Source organism: Paroedura picta, chromosome 3 (genome assembly GCF_049243985.1).
Source record: "Paroedura picta isolate Pp20150507F chromosome 3, Ppicta_v3.0, whole genome shotgun sequence".
Taxonomy (NCBI): domain Eukaryota; kingdom Metazoa; phylum Chordata; class Lepidosauria; order Squamata; family Gekkonidae; genus Paroedura; species Paroedura picta.
This window is the reverse complement of record NC_135371.1, coordinates 56111050-56136349: the sequence shown is the minus strand read 5'-3', so window position 1 is coordinate 56136349 and position 25300 is coordinate 56111050. Positions and strand designations below refer to the sequence as shown.

General features: G+C 45.3%; 1 protein-coding gene across 1 annotated transcript in view; it reads right to left on the bottom strand.

The window, feature by feature from the left end:
- Positions 1–375: 375 nt before the first annotated feature.
- LOC143832035 (inter-alpha-trypsin inhibitor heavy chain H4-like) overlaps positions 376–25300 on the bottom strand; it is a 54402-nt gene continuing 29477 nt past the window's right edge. The window contains exons 7-17 of the mRNA XM_077325772.1: positions 24940–25102; positions 24726–24836; positions 24494–24622; positions 23904–24020; positions 21817–21985; positions 18528–18653; positions 14864–15045; positions 9910–10092; positions 7316–7455; positions 4849–4989; positions 376–2045 (exon numbers count right to left, since the gene is read on the bottom strand). Of these exons, the coding sequence (XP_077181887.1) occupies positions 4863–4989; positions 7316–7455; positions 9910–10092; positions 14864–15045; positions 18528–18653; positions 21817–21985; positions 23904–24020; positions 24494–24622; positions 24726–24836; positions 24940–25102 (1447 nt within the window). The 3' untranslated portion in view covers positions 376–2045; positions 4849–4862. The remainder of the gene's footprint in view (positions 2046–4848; positions 4990–7315; positions 7456–9909; positions 10093–14863; positions 15046–18527; positions 18654–21816; positions 21986–23903; positions 24021–24493; positions 24623–24725; positions 24837–24939; positions 25103–25300) is intronic.

Here is a 25300-nt window from a genome sequence, read left to right as displayed (position 1 = left end):
TGAGAAGACATGGTTCCCCAGGACCTGCAGAACTAGTTGCTCTGAATTCCCAGCTTTCATTTTATAGAAGTAAGTCTCTAAGGATCATTTTATGTGTAGATGTATTGCAGGGGAGAGGGACCGATTCCTTACTTTTTTTTAAAAAACGAAAGCTTGGGATTCAGAGACCCTGATGCATATTTTATGTATAAATATAATGCTACGCAGGATCTTTGTTGTCACTGTGCTGAATTACTAACTGCCAGAGCAACAGGAAAATGACACTTCGTGCTTGGAAGATACCATGTAAGAGTTAGGAGAAAAATTGCCTTCCTGTTGCAGCATTCTGAAACTATAGTGTAGCAAAGTTTATAATAGCAAATGAGACACATTGGATCCCAATCCAAATACTCTTTATTATGGTACTAGAGCAGTAATCAAATTACAAAATCCATAAAAGAATCATTGATAATTAAAATAGTATAAAATTTGAAACATTCCAGCTATAAGAATCAAATTATAATTTTAAAACTCAAAAGCATTCTCAAGCAATTTAGACTATCTCTACCTATGTTGCTTCATATCCACCTGGGTTCTTCCTTGCAGCCCCGCTCCTTTCCCCAGGACGAAGCCACGGCCTCAGCTGGAAGGGGGGCGGGAAAGGCTTCATTCTGGGGAAAGGAGCACGCCTTCTGTGTCTCTGCTCCTTTCTCCAGGACAAAGCTGCAGCTTCGGGGGAGGGGGGTGGGGGGGAAAGGCTTCCTGGGAGGAACCCTGGCCCTCAGGGGGGAGGGGGTGGGGGGCCCTCCCACCCCCAGCCGCCTGCCCACTAGCGCCCGCTGTATTGGGCCTACAGTGGGCCTCAAATCTAGTCATTAGATAAAGCAAACCTTTTGTGGAAAAAAGCAGTTTTAACCAGTACATTGATGTACACATCCATATTCTTGTCTGGACAGAGTACATTCCTGTTTCCACCTGGATTGCAGCGTTGGAAATGCTGGGTTGGTACTTGGAGCAGGGATCTTAAGAATCTAACCTGAATCTTTTCTAGGCTGGAAATATTGGCATTTATACACAGTGGGGCCCCATACATCATCTGTGCTAAAGGTTTTGCCTTAAACGGCTTAAGGGCTGCAGAAACATTATGCCCACCTTTGTGCCAGAAGAATTTCTGAATGGCACCTGAGCTCCTCTGGGCATTCAAGGAAATATATCATATATAGGAGTTTCTATGGCCATTAGATTGGAATGGTACTCCCAGATATTTTTTAAATCTGACCTGTTCTATGGGTGATGAGTTGAGATGCCATATATATGTTTTAGGCTTGTTTGTCCTTCTTCGGGTAGACACATTGGATGTAAATTCATCTTAACAAGGTTAGAGCATCGAAGCAGGTGAAATAAGAAGTCCTGGGAGCAAAAACACCTGCTGGTTGGACAACTTATTCACATGGATATACAGTCACTAGAACTTCCTCCTACAGAGAACCAAGATGATTCAGCTTCTAAGTCAAATGAATAGAAAGCAATGAAACATGATGGCAATCCAAGCAATCAAATGACCAAAGACAAGGATAATGATTGGTCTTCTAAAAAAATTGCCATATTTCTGATTTGTATTATTTGTTTATTAAGATATGCATAACCTGAACAAGAATAGAATGGTTAGAATGCTTTAAATCTATGTATTGAGATATATAAATTAACATTTAAATCAAATTAAATTAACATTTAAATTAAGCTATTTAAATTAACAACTAACTTTTGTAAAAACCACCTTATATTGTGTTTATATCACTTTTATTGCCCAATGTTTTCAAATTAATTCATCTAATTAAATTTTTAAATATTGTACTCTGAATTCTTCATGATATAGCATTAACATTTCAGTTATTAAAATATATTTATATATTTTAAAAAATTAGAGAGTGCTCCAGGTAATACATATGGGGATGTATGTTAAATAGGAACATTTGCTGGAAAATGTTATTCAGGGAGCTTATATCCAGCACCCAGCAGGTACAGTATCTTTGGATGCCTCAACCCTGTAATTTTTATTTTGTTGCCTAAAAGAAAAAGAAAAAGAAAATTAATCCAAAAAGCCAAATTCTACATTTCCAGTCTCTCTCTGCTTGTGTACATATATGCGATGAAGTCGCAAGTGACTTATGATAACCCCTGCAAGGGACCTTGAAAGGAAGTGAGGAGCAGGCATGGTTTCTCATTGTCTTCTGCTGCAGAACCTTCCTTGGTGATCTCCCATCCTAATATTGACCCTACCTATGGGATTCTCAGGCCTTCACTGGGATTGAGGAATTCCCCACAGAAGGCATTCCCCACCTCTCAGATGGCTGAGGGAATCGTACCAAAATGGAGGGGTTTGTCAGTAGCATAGCATCCTGATGTGTGGATGTCACTTCCAGTATGCAAAGCCAGCTTGGTGTAGTGGTTAGGAGGGTGGATTTCTAATCTGTTGAGCCAGGTTTGATTCCCTGCTCCTCCGCATGCAGCCAGCTGGGTGACCTTAGGCTTGCCTCAGCTCTGATAAAGCTGTTCTGGCCGAGCAGGAATAGCAGGGCTCTCTCAGCCTCACCCACCTCACAGGGTGTCTGTTGTGGGGAGAGGAAAGGGAAGGGGATTGTAAGCCACTTTGAGACTTCTTCAGGTAGAGAAAAACGGTATACAAGAACCAACTGTTCTTCTTCAAAAGAAATTATGTCAGCACATCTAACCTTTCCTCCCCCCGTCTCCCTCTGGAGGATTGAATGCTTCAGCAGCATCTAAGGCATCATAACTTAATGTACTCAGGTAAATATAATTATCAGAATGGGGAACGTTAAGATTACTAGGTGTCAGGCAGAAAGAGGGAAGTAAGATGAGGAGGAATACAAGAGTTGGTTCTCCAGTGAAAATGAAAGTTATAGTGGAAATGGATGAGAGCAAGTATTAATACAATAACACACACACAGTCATTTGAAAAGAAAATATAAAATCAGAAGGGAAGATATAAACATCTTCAGAAATAAAAATAAATACAAGTAATATCTGTTTGGGGAAGAAGTTCATATAGCTTGTTCTCCAGTACAGCTGAAAAATGTTTCAGAGTTGCATATATCCAAGGTGGATATATGCATCATTACACATTCAATATATTTCTACCCATTTATGTTCTATATATTTCTACCCAGTTCCTAACACATGGGAAAAAACTAATGGCAAGTTATTCACCATTCATCAAGAATGCTCATTTACATGGCAATGAAGCTGAGTATTAGTCCATTGTATTAACTGACTCTTCATGATATATTGTGTGAAACAGGATTTACTCTGAAGGAGGTGCATTAGGGATGGGCACAAACCAGGAAAAGCCAATTTGGATTGAGGGAGCCTCAAAAATTCAAACCTGAACTGAGTTTTTGCTTTGCTGAGCTGGTTCAGTAACCTCGGGATGCTGGGGATTGTCCCCCAGGGTCCCAGAGACTGCAGAATATTAGGGCATTTCCAGGAAACTGCTTTTCAGGGAGATGTAAGACAGGGGTCCAGGAGTCCACAGAATGGAACCTGGGTGAGCCAGAGGCTTCAAAGTCACCACAAACCTCCCTGGGATATCCCCCAATCTGCCTACAAGGTACGTGCGATTGGACACCAGACAAGGTGCTCCCATGAAACTGCTTTTGTGGAGATGTCAGCTGCAGTTTCAGGAGTGTACAGAACAGACTTTGCATGAGCTAGAGATGCCTCTCCGGAATGCCCACCCAAAATGCTTACATGAAGGTGTGAACTGAAGGGGCTTGGATTGGGACTCCATGACTGGCCCAAGTGACAGAGAAGTGGTGATGGGATAAGGAGGGCGCAGCAGAAGTAGCATGACACCCCAAGGCACCACAGGCAGACCTGGTCTTGCTCTTTAGTCACCTTGTCAGCTAACAGAGGAAGCTGACATGATGGCTCTGGATGGGAGTCCCCCAGAAACACTGACCATTGCCAGCCAGCTCCAAAACACTCCCCCACCTCTGGTCCAGTGAGCAGAACACATATAGTGAGGTGAGATATTGGTTGACTTTGCTTGTGTATGTACCAGTCGGTCACCTGGACCACGGTAGGCTCTCCCCCCTGGAGGATTTGACACTGCACGGCTTTTATGTTGCCAGCAGACAGCTGGGAAGGCCCTGGCAGCTTTGGAAGGGAGGCACATTTGGTACTCAACCTTATGGCAATGCACAGGTTTGTACCAAAACAGCAAACTCTGAAAGTAGCCAAGATGCAGTTGCTTGTCCATAAGCAGTCACCTTGACAGTGGGGTGTTTAGAAATGTAGCCCCCCCCCCATCACCACCACCACCATGACACTCAGAAAATGCTTCTTGGATGCTTTAGGATGGTTAGGGCTGATCCTGCGTTGAGCAGGGGGTTGGACTAGATGGCCTGTGTGGCCCCTTCCAACTCTATGATTCTATGATTCTATGAAAAGGACTTCTTATGGCTTGCTGCAAAAAAGGGCTTTTACCCTCCACCAAACTAATATGAAGATGAGAAGACATTTTGTGAGTTCTAATTAACCCTGGATGAAGATATATGAGTGGAGGGCAGGCCTGCTGCGAAATGGAGTCCAGACACACTCCGCCCACCATGGCTCTGCGCAAATCTATATGAGCCACTAAGTGTTAAGAATATGCAATGTAATTTACCTTCAACCAGTGTAGTTAATATAATTCTTATTTCTCATGAGAACTTTAACCTGCTCTGCCTTCCAACAATGTTATTTATTCTAGTCCTATTACCTGAACAAAATTCTGGAAAAAAATGTGTCTATCTCGAGTTCTTTACATTTTGATTACATTTGGCACTGAGACATTTTGTGCTAATTTACCTTCTTCGGTGGGTTTATTTGCCACCAGCTTCAGGCTTGGTGACCACCATGGAGGTGAGAGGGGTGACAAAGCTGAACTTCAAGGAAAGGTCCAAAGCTTGGTCTTTCAGCATTTTCTGCTGCTCTCCCTCAGCTGAAACACTTCAGTAGAGAAGGGGAAAATCATTACTGTTTACTTTTCCAGTGGTTCAGAGAAACAAAGTACACAATTCCAGATTCCATGACAGGTGTTTCTACTTCCCCTCATGGAAACAACTGTAAAGCAAAATGCAAACCAGAATGGTGTCTACATGAAAGAGCATGCTAGGGAAGTCAATACATCAAAAACTTCAGGGAGGATTGTGTGATTTTTCTTGTTTCATTATTTGAGCAACCTGTCTCCTGAAACCTGCCAACCTAAATGAAATGAAACAGAATTAATACTTCATTTAAAAGGAAAAGTAACTGGTATACTTTTAAGAAGCATACAGTATAGTTCAATCTGCTTCTAGGCTATATAACATATCAATGTTTTGCTCTAAAAAGTATAAGGTGCTCATAAAAATATTGTGTGTGGGTTCATTAATGAGATAGTCATAAATAACTAGGGAGATGACGGGGTCTCCAAATGGCAGATTATCACCAGTCTGCTGGTAGCAACTAACCCCCCAACAAGGGTTTTCTTCATTTGTTAAAAAACTTTGGCAGTTCACTATTGTTATATTGATATAATATGATTGGAATATGTGTAAAAGGTTTCATTCTTTTAAAGTATCTAGCCCCATGCGTTGCAGAGATATGCTATATGAAAATTGTCACAGATTAACTTTTAAAAGAATTAACATAGAAATTCAGAGAACCTGAATTTTATCTTTATACATAAAAACCCTATCATCCTTCTTATGATGTGTGCCTCTGATTGGCCCTCACTGGGGAAGCATTCCTCTCTCCCCCACTGAGGGCCAATCAGAGGCTTTTCCCCACTCCTGCCCTCTTCCTCCTCCATGCCACTTCCCGGCACTTACCAGGAGGTGGAAGAGCCAACACCAGATAAGCCAGGGAGCTGTGGGCAGCCATCCAAGCACCCTCTGCCCCACTCCACCCCAGGCATGCCATTCTTCCTGGCCTCCTGGCTGCCAGAACAGGAACAGAGCTGTGCGGCTGTGCTCTGCAGTGACCTCCCACTCTTTCCACCCTCTTGCTAGCAAGAGTGGGGAGATAGCTAAGCGGGCACACTCCGTATTGTCCCCACCACTCTCCTCACCCTCCTGCCAGTGAGAGCAGGGGCAGAGCGGAGGGGCTGCATATACAGCCCTGCACGATTGTTAGAGGAATTGAGCAAGAATGATTGAGCCAAAATTAATGAAACATGGAAAGCAGATTGTCTACATTTTGAAAGCTAGGACATCAGGCAGAAGACTAAATAAGCATTCCACATTTCAGGAATTCAAGACACAGGGATTCTTGAAATATTTAGGGCCATTCCGCACTCATCCAAAATACCACAATGGTTACAAATTGAAATCGCTACTGTTTTGCTGTTATGCACAATGTCGTTGACAATCTGCAACACTCCTGAAACCGATCCGCAAAAAGCGCTTCGTTGTAGCGCTTTCAGGGAAATCCCAAAAAGTGGATTCACCCTCTGGAAAGCGCTACACTCTTGCAACCAATCTGCAACACTAGCAGGAAAGTTCTCTGTGTTACCATTGTTGCGGTTTCTGCAAAGTCCCTCCCCTTAGCTCTCTTCTCTGATCTTCTGGCGAAGCGATCACCATTTTTTTTTCTCCGAGCGAGCGGAGATCAACGCACCGGCGAGCCTTCGTTTACCCAGCGAGGCTTCCCTGGCTGCAGAGCTGTTTTAAGTCACCAAGCACGAAACAACAAACAGCCCCGTTTGCTGGTTTATTTTCCCTTTATTTTTTACTGTATTTTCGGCCAAAAATCGCGCCCGTGCGGGGAGGAGGGGGGTTATTTTTTTTTTCACTCGGGGGGAGCGTGGCAATGATGAAACGGCAGCTCAAACACCACCTGCTAGCTAGATGGGTCTCTCTGTTGCAACGAATCAACACAGATTTGTTGCAACGTGTGTGTTTAAAAAAAAAAAAACCTTCCTTAAAGGGAAAGGGGATTTTTGGGATCATGATAACGGTCGTCCATTGGCTGCTTGACGGCCAGGGGCGGGAACGAAGCTCGGCAATATCGCTTCCTGGCATGCAATTTTTGCCGAGACCGGAAACCTGTGGGAAACGATAGAAACGCAACTGGATTCCACTACGAAGCCAGGTATGCATAACGACGAATTTAAAATGGCGTTTTTTCATCCCGCAACCAATTTGCCACTTAGATCCTGGTGCGGAATGGCCCTTAGAAAGAACACTGCTACATATGCGGATTCTACTATGTGCCTTCTGCATGTTTGGGATCACCTGTAAGTCTCTTTATTATTAGGTTATAACTTAGCAAATTCTTCGGTGTATTAGCTTACAATTTTTCTAGCAGTTGCTGGATACTTAAATTGGCCCATAATCTCTTGATGAAGTTTCCAAAAACGTATTTCTCATTCCGAAATATTTCTTCTTTTTCTTTTACTTTTACATTCTCTATAAGAGTCAAGTTGCTCCTTTGCTAAAAAGGTAAAAAGGTTTCAGTTATTTGAAATATGAATAAACTAGTAAGCAAGCCTGCTGTATGAGTAATACAGCGGGCGCTAGGCACTTACTGTTTTGTTGGGCTCCCTCAGGCGGCAGGGCCTCCCCCGGGCGGCGGTCTTTTGTTGGCGGCTCTGTCAGGCGGCGGCCTGACGCGGCAAGAGGCGCTTCGCACCTCTCACCACGTCAGCCGCCGGGCAGGGAGCCCCCGGCAGCCGCGCTCTGCTTCTCGCTGCGTCAAGCCGCCAGGCAGGGAGCCCCCGGCAGCCGCGCTCTGCACGGCTGCCTGGGGCTCCCTTACGGGCGGCCTGACGCATCGGAGGCGCTTTGTGCCTCTGACGCGTAAGGCCGGTGGCAAGGGGGCAACTGCGAGCCGCGCTGTGCGCGGCTCGCAGTTGCTGGGGCTGGGAATCAGAGGGACCAATTGGCAGGTTCTGCGCGCCTGCCGATTGGTCCCTCCGATTGTCTATCCGGAGGAAGGGTCCAATCCGGACCCTTCCTCATCACGGACACATCCCACCCTAGAACCCCTTAGCCTTTTATTTAGTCCGTGGCGTCCGCGGTGCCACGGGCGGTGTTAAGATGGAGTATATATTTTTATCCACAAACAAATCTTAAAGAATAGGACACTTTGAAAAAGTCTTGCAACATGTCATACTAATTTATTTTCTGTCTTTGCCATGAAACCAAAATATTTATCATAAACTGCAGTGAGTTCAGCAAGCTCTTGATATTTATCTATTTATCTTATCCATTTTCCAGATGATGTTAGGCAAGTAAGTGCAGGGGTGAAGTAATCAGAGCACCAAGTATATTAGACAAGACCCCACCTCTTCAATGACTTTGGCAACAAAAGGTGTTTACACAGAAATTCCATTTGTAATCAAACATTAAGGCAATAGAACAACTGCAAAAATGCAATCCAGACAGTTCTCCTGAGTCACACTTGTGATTCTTAACCATGAGATCTTTCAGGTTTAAAATATTCTTATATTCCAAACTAAATGGCCCATTTCAAGATGTTTCCAGTGTGGCCTCCAGTGGTGTATCTATAGTATGGTGGCCATGGCTCTTGCTCTGGAGGCCACTGTGCCCTGTCAAGCCCTCACAAGTGGTGGGAGCCATGAGTATCAGCCAGCCCCTACCTCTGACACCCACCATGGTGGGCAGCTGATGACTTGGCAGCATATGTGCCAGCCATGAGCAGCCTTTCCCCTGAATGCTGAACAGTATGGCTACTCATAGTGGTGCAATGACAATGGCTGTCTGGCACAAACTGCCGTGGCCTTTCCTCTGGTGCAGGCATAGGTATGGGCTGGTCCCAATGGCCATTGTTCCCCCATCCCTTCTTGCCAATCGTGAGGATAACCTGAGGGACTCACAGCCCAAGGTGGCCAGACCCTCTGCCATCATCCTTTATTGGATCCTTTATTGGACATCGGGGGCCAGGGCAGACCTAGGTTGCAGACAGGCATTTCTCTTCAGAGCCCCACCCCTGCTTGCATCAATGCCCACCCGATTGCTCCAGGAGCAAAATAAGGTATGTACACCTCTGGGGGCCTCTGACAAGGGCATTCAACTCATTCAGCTTTAGCCTCTGAAGTTCAGCTTTCCAAGAACTTCTTCACATTCCTCTAGTTCTCTAATTACTTTTTCTCCCTCTGCATTTCCATATTATATTGGCCTGGAGACCAGAAACTTTCTGTCCATCAAAAATCTTTAAATCACCTTCCTGCCCTTTTCCCTGAACTTCCTGGCCATTCCGAAAGGAGGTTCACAGGTATTGTTCTGATGCTACCCTGGCCTTTTAAAAGTAATTTCCTAGGAGAAATTGAACAAGCCTGTCAACTCTCCTCTGAAAGTTACTTATAAATAAAGCAAATAAAAAACATCAACTCCCAGCTATAACATTTTACAACACTGTAAATTTACATTTTAAGGATCTACCACACAAGCTGAACTTCTTGTGTGGAAAATGTTTAGAATGTCAATCAACTACGCTTCAAAGCATGTTGCTGATTTGTACAAAATTCATGTACAAAATTACTGGGGGGAAAAAGGGGGGGGGGACACAACATTCATTTTAAAGGGAAACATTGTTCTTCTCCAGCATTTCATGCCACAATGGTTCTTCAACTGATTTTTCAGTCAACAACCTATTGTAATAGTTTTCCTTTTAACAGAATCTGGAATCTAAGAGAATAATTTCTTTTCAAAATTTTCTGTAACACCTTATTTGTTTGAAACTGACTTTGTAACAAAATTCACATGCTAGTGGAGTGTCATTAGCATAAGAATTTAGACATCTTCAAAGGAGAAGTACAATTATTTGTGATTTTAAAAGCCTAATCCAAATCAGATGAAATAACTGTTGTTATTCAATAAAGGGCAGCACTTCATACAAAAGAGGTCATAATCCTTAAATACTTACAGTTTGAGCTTTAATTTCTACAGGGAAAACATCAAGGTTATTGCGGATCTTCCCAGCTACTACAATCTCAGATTTGTCAAAGAGCATTTTGAAATCATTCTGAGTGATTTCCTCTACTGTGTTGTCAGGATGGTTAATTTCAATATCCTTCAGGATCGGAGTAGATATCTCACGATAAAAGTTCTTCAATCAGACAGAGAGAAGAGGTTATTATGGCATTAAATCTCATTTACCAGTCAGGCTGAACCACTGTAGGTAGATCTGAATATATCCTGATGGCTTTACCCTGATTGTTTCTACACTATTGACATCATTAGGATTTGCATCTTTGGTCTGTTTCTGCATTGAAATCCGTTTCTTCAGGCACAGACTCAAATTGCCCCCTCCTTGCCCGTCAGCAAAACGATTTCATCTTTTTGGAGCTGTTTAGTGTAGAAATGCATGCATTCAGGCTTGTACCCATCCATATGAGTTGCTTGGGCACATCCCAAGGAGGAGTGATTAAGAAAGTGGGAAGAAGATGGAGGAGAAAGAAAAATAGATGGGAGAAAGAGGAATGAGAGGGGAATAATTCCCATGGAGATGGGGGGGGGGAACCTGGTTGGGAATTACCTGGAAATTGGGATGTGGGAGGGCAGAGTTTAGGAGAGAGACTTAAATGGATTTGGAGGTAGAGCCTGGGGAAAATAGGGAGTTCATTGAAGTACAGCACTATAGAGTTCACCCTCAAAAGCATCAATTTTCTCCAGGAGAACTGATGTCAGTAGGTGGAAGATGAGCTGTGATTCCAAGGGATCCCCAGGTCCTACCTGGAGGCTGGCATTCCTAGTTGTGGGTATAAACTTCTCATGAGGCTTCCTGGAAAACTGGCTGCATTTTCTAAATGCTGTAGAAGGAAAGTGGAGGGGTTCCCCAATGGCAACTTCACTCAAAGAGGGGGAAGGGGAGATACCCAGCCATTTGCATTTTCCCCACAAGCCATGATGTTTTCGCATAGACCTTATGTGAGAATCTAATCCTCAGAACTTCTTAAAAAGGGATAATCGTGTTACAATGCTGTTTCTAAGTTTTAAAAAAAGCTGTCTAGCACAGCAATATTATCTGTAACAGCAGGAGCTGTTACATATATTTCGCTAAGAGCTAAGTGGGCAGAGAGTGGGCGTGGCCTGTCAGAGGCAGGGCCCATCCACTCAGGACTTTGGCCCAATCACTGGGCCAAAGTTCGGACAGGGCCCACCCACCAAACACAGCCAGGGGCAATCTGTAGACATCACTGCCAGTCTGTTCCTGACCACCGCAGGTAGAGGAGGTCAGTAGGGCTTCCAAGGGGGATGAGGCTGCGCCAGCCCTTTTCGCCCCAAGGATGTCCTAATAGTCATGTCGAACTGTAACTTACCTCACTTTGCCTTAGAACAGTGGTCCCCAACCTTTCTGAGGTTGGGGACCGGCAGGGCATTGGGGCGCGGCCCGCGGCCCGCGCGGGCCACGCCCACGCATCGTGCCGCGCCCGCGAGCCGCGCCCGCACAAGCTTGCGGCCAGGGAAGTTTTTTACTGCGGGGGGGGGGGGGCGGGGAGAGGGAGAGGGAGCTGCGGCCCGGCGCCATGGCCTTCGCGGCCCGGCACCGGGCCGCAGCCTGCAGGTTGGGGGCCACTGCCTTAGAACACTGACAGAGCTGGCAGGAGGCTGCTGTGAAGGAGCCTCTGACAGTCCTGATGGAGGGGAGGGAGGAGTTTCCAAGAGCAACGCAGGGGAGTTTGAGGGCCTTCCTTTTGAGGGCGGGGAACTTTCCCCTTCTGCCAAATAGTTGGCTGACAGGGAGGCCACAGAAAAGCCCCTTCTCATTTAAAATACTGCTCTGGACGGCCATGCTGCTGGAGGGAAGAAACAGCTAAGCAAATCTCTGCAGATTTGAGACATACCACACAGGGTCGGTGTGCAGGTGAAACTGGAAGCTGTTGCAGAGGTTCTTTTGCCTCCTATTTCATCTGCACAACAAACCTGTGCAGTAGGCCTCAAGTGTTTCAACTCCACAACAACCTGCTTGGGAGGCCTTAAATGTTTCTTCTCCTCAACCCTGTCCAAACTCCATAGCAGCCCTTTTTGCCTGGGCAGCTGATCTTTATACTCTGCAGATGAGCTGTAATTCCAGGAGCTCTCCAGGCCCCACCTGGAGGTTGGCTACCCCTGGGTTGGAGATATTCCTGGAGGTTTGGAGGAGGGCCTTAAAATCGTACAATGCCACAGAGTCCAGTCTCCAAAGTAGCCATTTTTGCCTGCAGAACTGATCATTATAATCTAGAGATGAGCAGCGATCTACGCTGGATGGTAGAAGCTCATAGACTGTGGTTGGAGTGGAGAGGTTGCAGGTGTGTCCCTCCTGGCCTATGGGCTTTGGCCAGCCCTTACCAGCAACTGTTGTATTTTGGGGTGCAGAGAGACAGACAGACCAATATCAATCCTGTGAGTCTGGAAAGTTCAGGAAGATCTAAATAAAGAATATTTACAGCCTGAACTGTAAATAGTGAACAAGTAAATGGCTGGAGAGACATGGGAATTGAAGTGACTTTTTTCAGGCTTGTCCTGTCATGTGGACTGTCACTCCTCCATCGCAGGCTGGCACACCCGTTTCAACCCTTCCTGACACTCCTGCACAGCCCCTGGCACCAGAGAGAAGAAAGCCAGGTCAAGCCTTGCAAACCATAATGGGAGAGTAACTAAAATCCACTTCTTTCTCTCAAGCAGGACTTGGAGTTAGGCTTCCCCCAACCCACTTGCCTGCAAACCAAAGTGGAGTTTGTCAGCACACCTGGCAAGTACAGAGAGACAAAGGCATCCCAACCAAAACTCCCCTCCAGCCAGCCAAGCACATTGTCTTGTAAAGGGAACTGGCCACTCTCTTTCAACACCAAATCTAATCCAAGATTTGGTCTTTATCTTTTCCCTTACCACTATCCCCAGGCACAAGCAATCATCCAGGATTTTCCAGAAATGGGCCATCAGCCCTTCTAGACAGGAAATATTTCTTCATATTCCCAGCAGCTAGTTTCTTTGTCTCAGCAACCCAGCTAGTTCTTTGTCTCAGCAACCCAGTTCTTTACAGACACACATTTGGCGTAATAGTCCTGGTAAATAAAAACTCCTATAAACTCAAAGGCATAAGTGGCTGAGAATTTCAAGTGTAGTTAGATTTACAGGAAAGTAGACAGTGAGACTTTGGGGAAAACTAGGTGATCCACTTTTATAAGGCAATGACGGCCTTGCAGACAACAATACGGACTGCAGTTGCCAGAAGTAGGCCTCAGGCTTCAGAAGAGCAGACATCACCAGCCAAGCAACCAAGTGGATTCTGGGGCCATGTGCATTCCTTTTGAAGGGATTCATGTGAAGGGAGAGAGCTTTCTCTTCAGTCTAACTGCCTAGAGATGAGCTGTACTTCCAGGGGATTCTCAGACCCCACCTGGAGGCTGCATCCCTAAACCTAAGGGGGATACAGTGCTACACAGTCACCCCTCCAAAATAGCCATTTTTGCCTGTGGAGCAGGTCTGTATAGTCTGGAGATGAGCAGCAATTCCAGGCCCCACCTGGAGGTTGGCTGTCCCTGGTCTGAACATATTCCTTGAAGTCTGAAAGTGGGGCTTCAAAAGTGTGTAATGCCCCCGCAGCTACCTAGCACCCCCTGACCTATTTCAGGTCAAGAAGACATTGCAGAGAGGTAGTAAGGTTTCCAGATTGGTGTAGGTTCATCTTCTGAAATTCCACACTAACTAGGTGTGCATAAACCTGACTAAAGTCCAGACTGCTGTGCACAGAGGGACCTCCTCTTAGGGTTGCCATCTTACAAGTGAGGCTCTCTACCTCATGGGGAGTCTGCTATGGGGAGAGGAGGGTGATTGGAAACTGCTTTGAGACACCTGAGGCCTGCTGGGTGACTGCGGCCCATTCCCAGTTCTCTCAGACCTCTCACAGCCCCACATCCCTCACAGGTTGTTTATTGTGGGGAGACGAAGGGAAAAGGTGTTTGTAAACCACTTTGAGACTCTTTTGGGTAGTAAACAGCAGGGTACAAAAATCCAGCTCTTCTTCTTCTAAGGAGCAACCGTGAAAGAAGTATTTGGGTACATAACATTTTATCAACAGTAATAAAATGGAGACAGAAGAAGCAGGGTGGACACCTGTGTACTGTGACTACCCCATGTGTATTAGGGCAGGGTGACAAGTAGGGGAATGATGTTGAATGCAGAACTGGGAGGAATTGGTTGCCATGTAATTTCCCCCTAAGAAGAGTCTCCAGTCTGATTTTCCCTTCACATATCTTCACATGGCTCTGGAAAGCTCACCTGTAACCACTATGTCACAATTCCCAAAGGTCAGTCCTCTCCCACACTCAATGAACATTCCACACCACAGGTTCTTAACACCCGTCTCTCCACAGCCATGCCCTCATTTGTCTCCATGCCACCACAACCTCCCACACAACACACACATTCAATCTCATGCCCTTACAGACTGGACAACTCCTCCCCTTCCTCTTCCCACTGCCAAGCTCTAGTGCTCGATGTATTCCTGGATATAACGGGCTTTGCTCCTAGTAACATTATAACCCAGTTTTTTGGGTTTTTAAAAAAAATTACATTCAGGACACTTTGGGAGGAAGAGATGGAGGTGACCAAGGGCCAGAATGGTGATATTAAGGGGTACAATGAAAACTAAAGTGCAAGCAGGCGTCATTTTGCAAAACTGCAGTTTTTTAAAAGGGGGAAGGGATCAAACCATGATGGGAGGCTGCCTCGTCAGAATCCATGCGGAAAGCATATCACAAACTTTAGCCTGAGAAATGAGGGGAGGAAAGCCCAAATGCAGAAAGGCTAGAGTCAACTTGCAGCATCCAAAGGAAATCCAAAGCGAGGCTAAAACAAAGTATGTCTCTTAATGCAGAACTGGTCCCTGATACCTGGAGCTGGAGGGCTGCATCTGCATCCTCATATATACGCCGAGCAATTCCTCCATTGTCCAAAGCCATCTTCTCCAGAAATGTGTAGTTGACATCAGGACCAAAGCCAAGACAGTAGAGGAAGTATTTCTCACTATTAGCCTGCTTTATGTTTTTTTGAATGGTGTGGACATCTGTAACACCTGTCAAACAAAAAAGGCAAACATGCCCATGTTGTTGGACATGTTAACTACTGTATTTAAGTTTGCTGGATTTTTCAATGAATGAGAAGACCACACATTAATGCATAGGAACACTCACTGAAAAATGAAAAGTGTTACATTTTGATTTTGCAAGTCTTGATTATTTATAATCAGCCTTTTTAATTGAAACTGAAAGTGACTAACACAGTATATATTAATATGATGAACAAAATGGAACATCTAAGAAACAATGCCGTCAGGCTGCAGAAATCTGAAACAGAGCTAAAGCAAAGCATAAGAATTTAAACATGACAAAGTAAACAATGAAGAAATCACACAGGAACATGCTTACAGCAAAAAACAATATACGCGAAAGATGCTACTATAGTCAACTGTCCCTATGATGGAGTGACCATTTGAATTTATGACTTTTTATAATATTTCTTTTTCCAACTTTTGTATTTTTCTATCCTTTTGAATCTTTCCATTAAGCTTATAAGCACTATTCTATGCAATTATAAGTACATAAGCCATAAACCATTTGAAAAACCATTAATGTTAAGATTCTATAAGATTTCACAGTATTATTCTTTAAGACTTTACATTTCAGTATTTTCCTATATCAGTATGTATTTAGTCTAGCAGCTCAGTGTTCCAGGATTTCATAGACAGCCTGAAGACACCTATCTGTGGAAATCCTGCCTCTGATAAGGCCATCTTGACATAATGCTCAGACTCGTTACCACCGACTACCTTTACCCTACTCCCTCTCTCAACCCCAGAGTGGCACAATGGAAAATTTCCACCTGAACTGGACTAGTGTTCACTGGAAGATGTTATCAGTGATTGTGCCAGAACAGACAATTAAGATGTGACTTAATAGTGACTTAATTGGGTTGGGATTTCAAAGCTGTATAAAATTTTACGTATTGGAATTGATGGCACACACTAATTTGGGAAAGGCCCTGGTGTTAATTGGCAAAATGAAGTTGCGGGTTTAATCAATTCTTCTTGAAAGATTCTCTGCCTGGTCTGTGGGAATTCCAGTCCCTTCCATAGAGGGGCAAGATGATTAGCTATTCCTTTACTATTGCCTTTAGACCACATTCACAGATAAACCCTGGTTCAATAAGATTTTCTCTCGTTTTCCTATACTTTTTTCAGGTGTCTCCACTATGGCCTATTATGCACGGCCGCTGAAACAGCAGTTGGCGGTCGCGTGGAAAACGCGGAGGAAGAGGAAGCGAAACAAACCGCAAACGCACGGGACGGAACGCAACAGTGGCAAAACCCAGAGCAGCTGCTGGCTGCAGCCGACGAGGCGGCGATGCAGAGCAAACAGGAAGGGAAGTGAGCACAGTGCTGACCGAGGCTGGGCCGCCAAGCAGGACGCCCACAGCACGCGCAGGCGCAGGCCCTGCCTGCCGAACCGAAGGTCACGGAAGACGAGAGAGCAAGCACACCCAGAAGCCCTGTACCCCATGGACCTCCTCGATTATGCACGTGGCCACTCCGGAGCCACTTCTGGTTGCGCCCTGGTCGCCCGGGAAGCTCCACTTTCTTCTGCGTTTTGCTAATGCTGCTTTTTCGGTGGCATACATCGACTTTGCCCCCGGCTGCCACCTGCGGTGTGCATTATTGGTGATTTTAGCCGCCACCATCCCACCTCGAATGTGGACCTTCCCCTCCGTGTATAATAGGCCTATGAATGATCTATAAACTGAAGAGAGAAATTCAGGATATCTTCTTATGTGGTACTTGTACAATATATCCCAAGCATCTAGAATTGTATCCAAGATTGTAGGCTACATTTCCCCTATTTGGAATTTGAGGAAAAACCAGACTTAGATTAGAAGAACAACTTCAGTTCCCAAAGGACTGGAACTATCACAGTCAGCTTTTCCCACAATCCAAGAAAGGAAATAATTGACTTTGAAGCCCAAACTAGCAGATAGGTCAATTTAATTGGATCCCAAGAACACGACACATACATTGGAGGTTTCTCTCCCCTACTGGACCTTCACTCCAGCACAATGATAACAGGATTAGGCAAAGTATGTTTGTTCTCCACACTCTTTCCCTCCTCTCTCTGCCATCACTCCAGCATAAAAATCTCCAAATAACTCTGAAAATACCATTCCACAGAAGGAAACTACCCATTCCTATTTTATGCTGTCTGCCATCCCACTGAGCATAAGAGAGTTTCTGCTCCATACTTCCTCCCTGTTTGCCTTCAGGTGAAGAACAGTTAGGCTGCTAAGACTCTCTCCCCCATCGCTCTTTACAAAGTTGTTTCTCTTCTTAATAAAAAAAATAATTCTATTCTTTAAGCAGCCAGTGCTTTGGTACTCCTTTGCCTATATAAACTCTACCAACAAGCTGTTTGGTGACAATCGTCCAAGTATTTGTAGTTGTAAATGCCACATGTAAGTGGCCTCAGTTTCAGCTATGACTGAGGAGTGGCGGGGGGTGGGCAAGTGTATGTGCGTTGAGGTAACCACTTCCTCCTGTGTCATTTTCTTGACCTCAAACAACACTACGGAGGTATGATTTGCTCCATTGGATGAGACAGCCAGGCAACAAACAGGCAAACAGCAGCTTTACACAATGTTTGAGGTTGTACAAATGAGTTGAAGAGAAGATGACCAGAGCTCATCCAGAGTCTCACTTGTAAACCAGATGTATAGCACAGAGTCAAAGTTACAGGGCTTTGAACACTGTAAACATAGGACTGCACTGCATGGGTAGATGGTCAAACAATAGAATCAATGGACAGCAAATGAAAATCATGGGGACATGCTGAGAAAGGAAAAGATTTTAGTGCAGAGCATGTGTTATCCCCTACCTCTTAGTCACCTTTCCTTCTCAACTCCCCCTTTGATTTCCTGCTTTTTAATGGTCTTTTTTCTCATATGTATGGTGACTGAGTGTGTAGAAAACTTGTAAAAATGGTTTTAGGTACAGAATCTGAAATTACATGAACTGTGCACAGAAAGAGGAACAGGCATATGATAAGTTCTTTAAAACTGTATTGACTGACATGTAAAGGTAAAGGTAAAGGTAAAGGTAAAGGTAAAGGTAAAGGTAAAGGTAAAGGTAAAGGTAAAGGTAAAGGTATCCCCTGTGCAAGCACCAAGTCATGTCTGACCCTTGGGGTGATGCCCTCTAGCGTTTTCTTGGCAGACTCAATACAAGGTGGTTTGCCATTTCCTTCCCCAGTCATTACTGTTTTACACTCCCAGCAAGCTGGGTACTCATTTTACCGACCTCAGAAGGATGGAAGGCTGAGTCAACCTTGAGCCGGCTGCTGGGATCGAACTCCCAGCCTCATGATCAGAGCTTCATACAGCATGTTGGCTGCCTTACCACCCTGCGCCACAAGAGGCTCTTTTTGACTGACATGACTATATAATAAAAACCATAAGTATAAATAACCCCCTTCCACACGCACACCCTCTGTTGTCTTCCTGGTGTTAACTTACCAGTAGTGGGTTGACCGTCTGTCAGCAAAACTATCATTGAAATGCTTTGCTCTGGCAGTAACTCAGCAGCGGTGGCCTGATCCAGTGTATGTATGGCAGTCAGGACTGCATCATTGATATCTGTCGCTGTAACAGCAAGGAAGACCTGATGATACATTTGATATCACAGACCACAGAACTGGTTTCATTCCTCTGAGATTGTTCAAGGGAGGAGTCTTCAAATACATGGGGCAAGGTGGACAAATACATGGGAAGAGCTGACAGACTTTGTCAGCAGAAAGTCCATTCTAGCCATATGCAGAAACAAAACAAAAATCATGTAAACCAGGGCTGATTCCCCATGGAATTTCATTTCAGCAACTCCATTCATGTGCATATCTTTTCTTTTGGTTTCCATTTGATGTTATGCTCCATTCTTGCACAAATTGGGAACAGCCTGTTTTCTGCTATGCACTCAACATTAATCAAACCCAGAAAAAAAAGATCTTTCTTGGCATGGCATTATTGGGATGATGTTTTGAACAAAGGTTAATTGCTTTGCTGCCATTACTCACACCAACAAAATTGAGCAAATTTCTGCACATCAGTAAAAAATAGCATTACACCAGCTAAATGCTGTAGTGCTGAATCATATTGCGCCTCCCAACCCCTCCTCACCTTTTTCCTGTCCTGCTTTTGTCTGCCACCTTTTCGCAATTCTAACCTCCACAAATGCTGCTGGTAATGGCGGAAGAGAACAGTGAACTTTATACATGGCTCTCTTCTGCCTATCAATCAATCCAGGCAACCAGTCATCTTTCTCTATGTTTTAAAGGTCCTGTGATGTACTGGTTCAACATGTACTGGCTCAACTTTGGGGGGGGGGGGAAATCTTTTATTTCTAGCATTGCCTGCACTCTTGTCCACCTATTTGTTGCTCCATAATGTTAGCCATTTTAGAAAAGACATTCCCATCCTGGGAACAAGGGAGTGGGAGGCGGGTGTTAGGACGGGATAAGGCAGGTGCTTTTAGCATGCATGTGCCTCCATACCTTCCCACTACTGGTAGCTTGCTGGTTGCTCTCCTGTAGCCCATGCTAAATAGGTTGGGGAAATCCACTTTATGCAATTCTCCAACTAATGCTTTAAAATGGAGGATGTAGCAAGCAGTTTGCTGCCTAGATGCTGAATGTTGGTGATTTCATATGGAGGGGCTAGAATATAATGACTAAGTAAGGTAAGCATTTCACTACATTTAACAGATGCGGAAATGCCCTGAGATTTGAGGGAGTGAGCAAGAAGCAAGTGTTTTTGTCTGCTCTCCTGATTAGCATTTGGAAATGCCTGGAAGTGCTCTCTCCCCTCCCCCGAACCGGTGGGACGCCCATTAAATGAGGGATCAGCTGGGCTTTTTCTTCTGATCTCCTGCTGGGGAAATTTTATCTCACACTAAGGAAAGGATTTTGGAAGAGCAGAATCAGAAGCCAATTCCCAGGGGATCACTGGGTGAAACCCAGAACTCGGGAACTTCTGATCTCCCACTCTGAAAACTTTGAAGTGCTCCAGACTTTCTGAGATGCAGCAAAGTAACTGATCTATTTTGGTTTTGAATGGGGAGATCAGAAGTATTGCTTCTGTACTCACCCACTCCTACCCTATGTAGAAAGACGGAAGAGGCATTGTGTCTTTCTCCTGGTTCCTTCTAATGATGTCACTCACCTTGAGCCATCGGGGGGAGGTGAGTAATCATCATCATCATCATCATCATCATCATCATCATCTGTAAACCACTCCACGGTATTAAATAAAAGGCTAAGGGCTAAGGTCTAAGAGGGAGGAGAGTGGGCAGGTGCTGCCCGGGATAAAAACTCAGAGGAGTGAATCAGGAGCCGCAAAGCGGCTCCTGATTCGCTCCTCTGAGTGGCACTCCAGGGCCAAGTGGCACTCCAGGGCCAAGCGTGCCTCCCCATTGGCTACTTGGCCCGTCCTACGAACTCACCACTCCTCCCAGGCAGCCATCCTCAATGCTCGGTTCTCCAGACCGCAAGTCCTCTTTGTGGGGAAAAGAGCAGGGCCGCTGCGTCTTCGCTACTGCGGCCCTGCTCTTTTCCCACCGGCCTATGATGAGCTTCGCCCAAGCACGGGGATGGCCACGTGGGAGGAAGGTCGCCCCACGCCGCTGCATGCAGGAAAAGCAGCACAGTCACCGCTGCTTTCCCTCCGCCCAGCGACAGCCTTTGCCCCCCAAGGTACCACGCCGCTACCCCCTCTGCGCCTCCCCAGCCACCTCTCCGCTCACCGCGCCCGCGTGCTTCCCACCCTCAACGCACCCGTCCCGTCGGGAGGACCCTGAAGTGATCTCCAAGCCCCTACTTACCTTTCCCTGCTTTTCCTGCCTTCCTGGCCATTCCCTCCTTTCGCCGCCACAGCCACACCCAGGCCGCAAGAGCTGCGAGAGGCTCCTAGGCTGCAACAGCCTCCCACGCATGCACGTCGTTCTACCCCCACTTCGCCTCGCCACCCCCCCAGCCCCCAGCTCTGGCCGCACCGCTCTCCGTGGGCAGAGGACGCACCCACCAAACACGCCAAGCCCCAGAGCCGCCAGCGCCGACCCCAGAACACCAGGCCTGCATCCCTGCCGCCGAAACAGCAGGCCTACCACGCAGGTGCAGAGTTCTGCGCCTGTGTGGTTGCGCGCACTGTCCTGCTGCCGCTCCGCCACGGCCCCACCCCAAACCTACACCACCCCTCCAAGCGACGCCCGCTGCTGCTACAGCGGCTGAGCCAGCCCGCCGCCAGCACCGCTCGCGGACTTCTGCGACGGCCTGCTTGCACCCGACATGGCCTACCGCCTGCGCGGCCCCCTGAACCCTAGCCGCGCCACTGCTGACACCCGGAGACAACGCCGAAAACAGCCAGCAAGCGTGCCCCACGTAAGTACGACCGTCTACACAGGGCCAGGCCCCCAGAGGTATCAGCCCCGTCCATTCCCATGTTCCACCCATTTTTATAAATGGGCTTTACATCTAGTAATAATAATAATAATACTTTGGGAGATCTGAAATTCATTCCTACTTGCTTCTGACCTCCAACTATGCCTATTTTTCTGAGGGGTAGTGGTGGAATAGAACCCAGCTCAGAACTGATCACCCAAACAACTATGAGTCAACTTCTTCCCAACAGGCACCTCCCAACTTATTCAATAGTTGTTGAAATTGCTCCATGGAAGCCTGATCATGAGTGTTGTTGAACAGGAAATGTCAAGTGCTGAAGAGGTTTGCTGTGAGATGGAAGCATCCTTAAGTTTTACCTCCGTCAACTTCAATGGTCCTAACATATTGTTTAGCCAGCTCCACAATCCCTTTTGTAGCTGGCAACAAAGATGGTTTCCATGCAGCAACATTGCTACTAAAGATTATTAAATTAAAGTGGTCTTCAGGATTCAGATCTTCTAAGATTTTTTGTAAAGCCTCTCGGGTCTGTAAAAGAAATTTATGTGAAATAATATTCATGCACATAATATCCAAGCATATATTCAGAGTCAGTACACTAAGCCTAAAATAAAATGTACAACACTCATGCCTAACATGTAATATATGGAGTGTATCCAACAATTTATCAGTGGAAGGAGTAAAGATTTTTGCTGCATTCCATTTTCTCTCGGCGAATGGATCTCTGTTGTCAGGAGCTTAACTAATTTTGTGAGATCTACAGGTAGCCCTGTGCTTGAAGCAGGCTTATGGGTGACCAACTTTTTACATGATAGGTCCCAGAACATAATATGAACAGCTTCTGCAGTGTGAATCTCACGGTGGGTGAAATTCATGGCTCAGTACTATGATACAATTTTGTTCTGAGATAATTAACTGTTGTCCCTCCTGAAATATCTTTTCTGAAGTCCATTAAAAGAATTATGACAAATTATATTAACCCTCTATCCTACAATAAGCATACGCTCTGTCCATCAAATGACGAATGGAATACAGATGTGATATTTACTGCCAGTATTGAGGCGGAAATATGAGTTTTTCAGCTCAAGCAACTTTAACAAAAGATATTTAGGCAGAGTTCTAGTGTGTACCTACTGTCCCTATTGAAATGGTTCCCCCACTACCAGAATTACAACAGTGAGGACAATGTAGCCACCTTGAGCCATGAGGAATGGCAGGATGTAAATGCTTGAATTAATACATAAATGTAATCCTAGTGTTTCATGCCTGTCTGCCGCCATCACCTCCCACCCCGGGCAGGGCAAGGGGAGAGATAGCATACCTTTTTTTTGCCTCATGCATACAACATCTCATAGAATCATAGAGTTGGAAGGGACCTCATGGGTCATCTAGTCAAACCCACCTGCACTATGCAGGGCACTCACATCCCAATCATTCATCCACTGTAACCTGCCACCCCTTTGCCTTCACAGAATCAGCCTCTCCGTCAGATGGCTATCTAGCCTCTGTTTAAAAATTTCCAAAGATGGAGAACCCACCACCTCCCAAGGAAGCCTGTTCCACTGAGAAACCGCTCTAACTGTCAGGAACTTCTTCCGGATGTTTAGATGGAATTTCTTTTGAATTAATTTCATCCCATTCATTCTGATCTGTCCCTCTGGGGCAAGAGAGAACAATTCTGCTCCATCCTCCATATGGCACCCTTTTAAATATTTGAAGATGGTTATCAGATCCCCTCTCAGTCGTCTCCTCTCTAGGCTAAACAGATCAAGATCCCCCAACCTTTCTTCATAAGTCTTGGTCTCCAAATCCCTCACTATCTTTTTGCTGTCCTCTGGACACGCTCTAGTTTGTCAACATCCCTCTTCAACTGGGCTGCCCAAAACTGAACACAGTACTCCAAGTGAGGCCAAACTAGAGCAGAGTAAAATCTGACAAGCTTTTATTTAATAACAGTAATTAATAATGATATGAGCCTCTTGTGGCACAGAGTGGTAAGGCAGCCGTCTGAAAGCTTTGCCCATGAGGCCTGGAGTTCGATCCCAGCAGCCGGCTCAAGCAGGACAGATCCCAGCAGCCGGCTCTGATAACCATCTTCAAACTCAGCCTTCCATCCTTCCGAGGTCGGTAAAATGAGTACCCAGCTTGCTGGGGGGTAAACGGTAATGACTGGGGAAGGCACTGGCAAACCACCCCGTACTGAGTCTACCATGAAAACGCTAGAGGGCGTCACCCCAAGGGTCAGACATGACTCGGTGCTTGCACAGGGGATACCTTTACCTTTACCTTTACCTTAATTAATAATGTCCCTCTAAATTAATAATGCCCCCTAAATTAATAATGCCCCTCTGAACTGTGGAGTTCAAACTTCACTCTACAATTTTAAAATAATAATATTAATGCAGGGAATGAATTCCAGGAAATTGTCTACTTTGAGAAAAATTACCTGCTGAATTTTCCGGTCAAACATAGAAAAACTGTTATCTATGACAAAAACAATATTTTTTGGAAACACGAGTTTTTCATTGGGTGCAAAATAATGCACAAAATATCCATTAACAATCTGAAACAAAAAAGAGTTTTTTGTTATATGTACATGTACGTGTTTCAGCACAAGATTGAATTAAATAACTTAACCAAAATGATCTAAGAAGCATAATCCAGGGCACAGTTTTCAAGCCTGTTGGTAAACTGCTAGGCTGGCATGATTTAGAGAGAGGAACACATGAAGCCGCCTTAGGCTGAATCAGACCATTGGTCTTTCAAGGTCAGACCGGCAGCGGCAGAGGTCTTTCAGATCACCCACTACCTGGTCCTTCCAACTGGACATGCTGGTGAATGAACCTGCAATTCAACAAAATCGCTAAAAGAAAATCATGCAGTTATAACCTTTTCCAAAGGAGAAAAGCCCATTTTCACTAGTTGGCTAGACCCTTCAGTATGCTGAGTCTGGAATATTTGACAATACTGCATAAAACTGCCTTCTCTGCACTTAGCCAAAAGATGCCCATCACTCTGGGATTGTTCATGTTCTACCTGTATATCTCCTGCAGTGACGCTCCTTTTAACATCATAACAAATGAGAAAATCTCCATCTAGCAGAGTTTCTTCCAGGTCTGGACGTTTTCTTTGTTGTGCTATTGTTGGTTTAAATGTGATATGAGCCTGATAATCAGACAGAGAAACAAAAGTCTCAGTCAAGCTTACACAAAGGCCCACGGCTTCTGTATCATGGCAGTTTTCCAGCATTTTGGTCCATGCTGTATACCTTGGTCTCCCCCTGGACTTCTGTGAGGGCTTCATTTAGTTCATTGGTTAGAAAGGTGCTGTCAGTTTCCAGGAAACTTATGCCTTGGGGTTCAAAGATGTGGGTGTCAATCTGAGGAGAAGAAGAAAAGAAAACACGAGGGATACCATTCAGTGGCAACATAGTGCCAGAAGGTGGATTCCATTGGCGACAGAAGCATCTGCCAAGAACTGACCTGGAAGTGTTTCACAAGCTGTTTGGGATTAACCTTAATCAGCAGTTCGTATTTCCCTAGCTTCCGTTTTAGTAACTCTTCATAGACCAGCTCAAAGGTAACTTTCGCAGCTGCCGCAACATTGACTGAAACATGAAACTGATCTAGCTTCCTTCCAGTCGACCTGGAAACAAGAAAAATATCAATGGAAACCAAATATCCCAAAGTAAAGGAAATTGGGTAAGCAGGTTGCCTGGGCTTTTCCAGTCTAAGGGCTGAACCCACAACTCTTTTCTTCCATAACAAAAACTTCTGATTTTCAGCTCTCCCTTTTAGGCAACTTCTAGTCACTTCAAATACAAGGTTGTGTTATTGTTTTAAA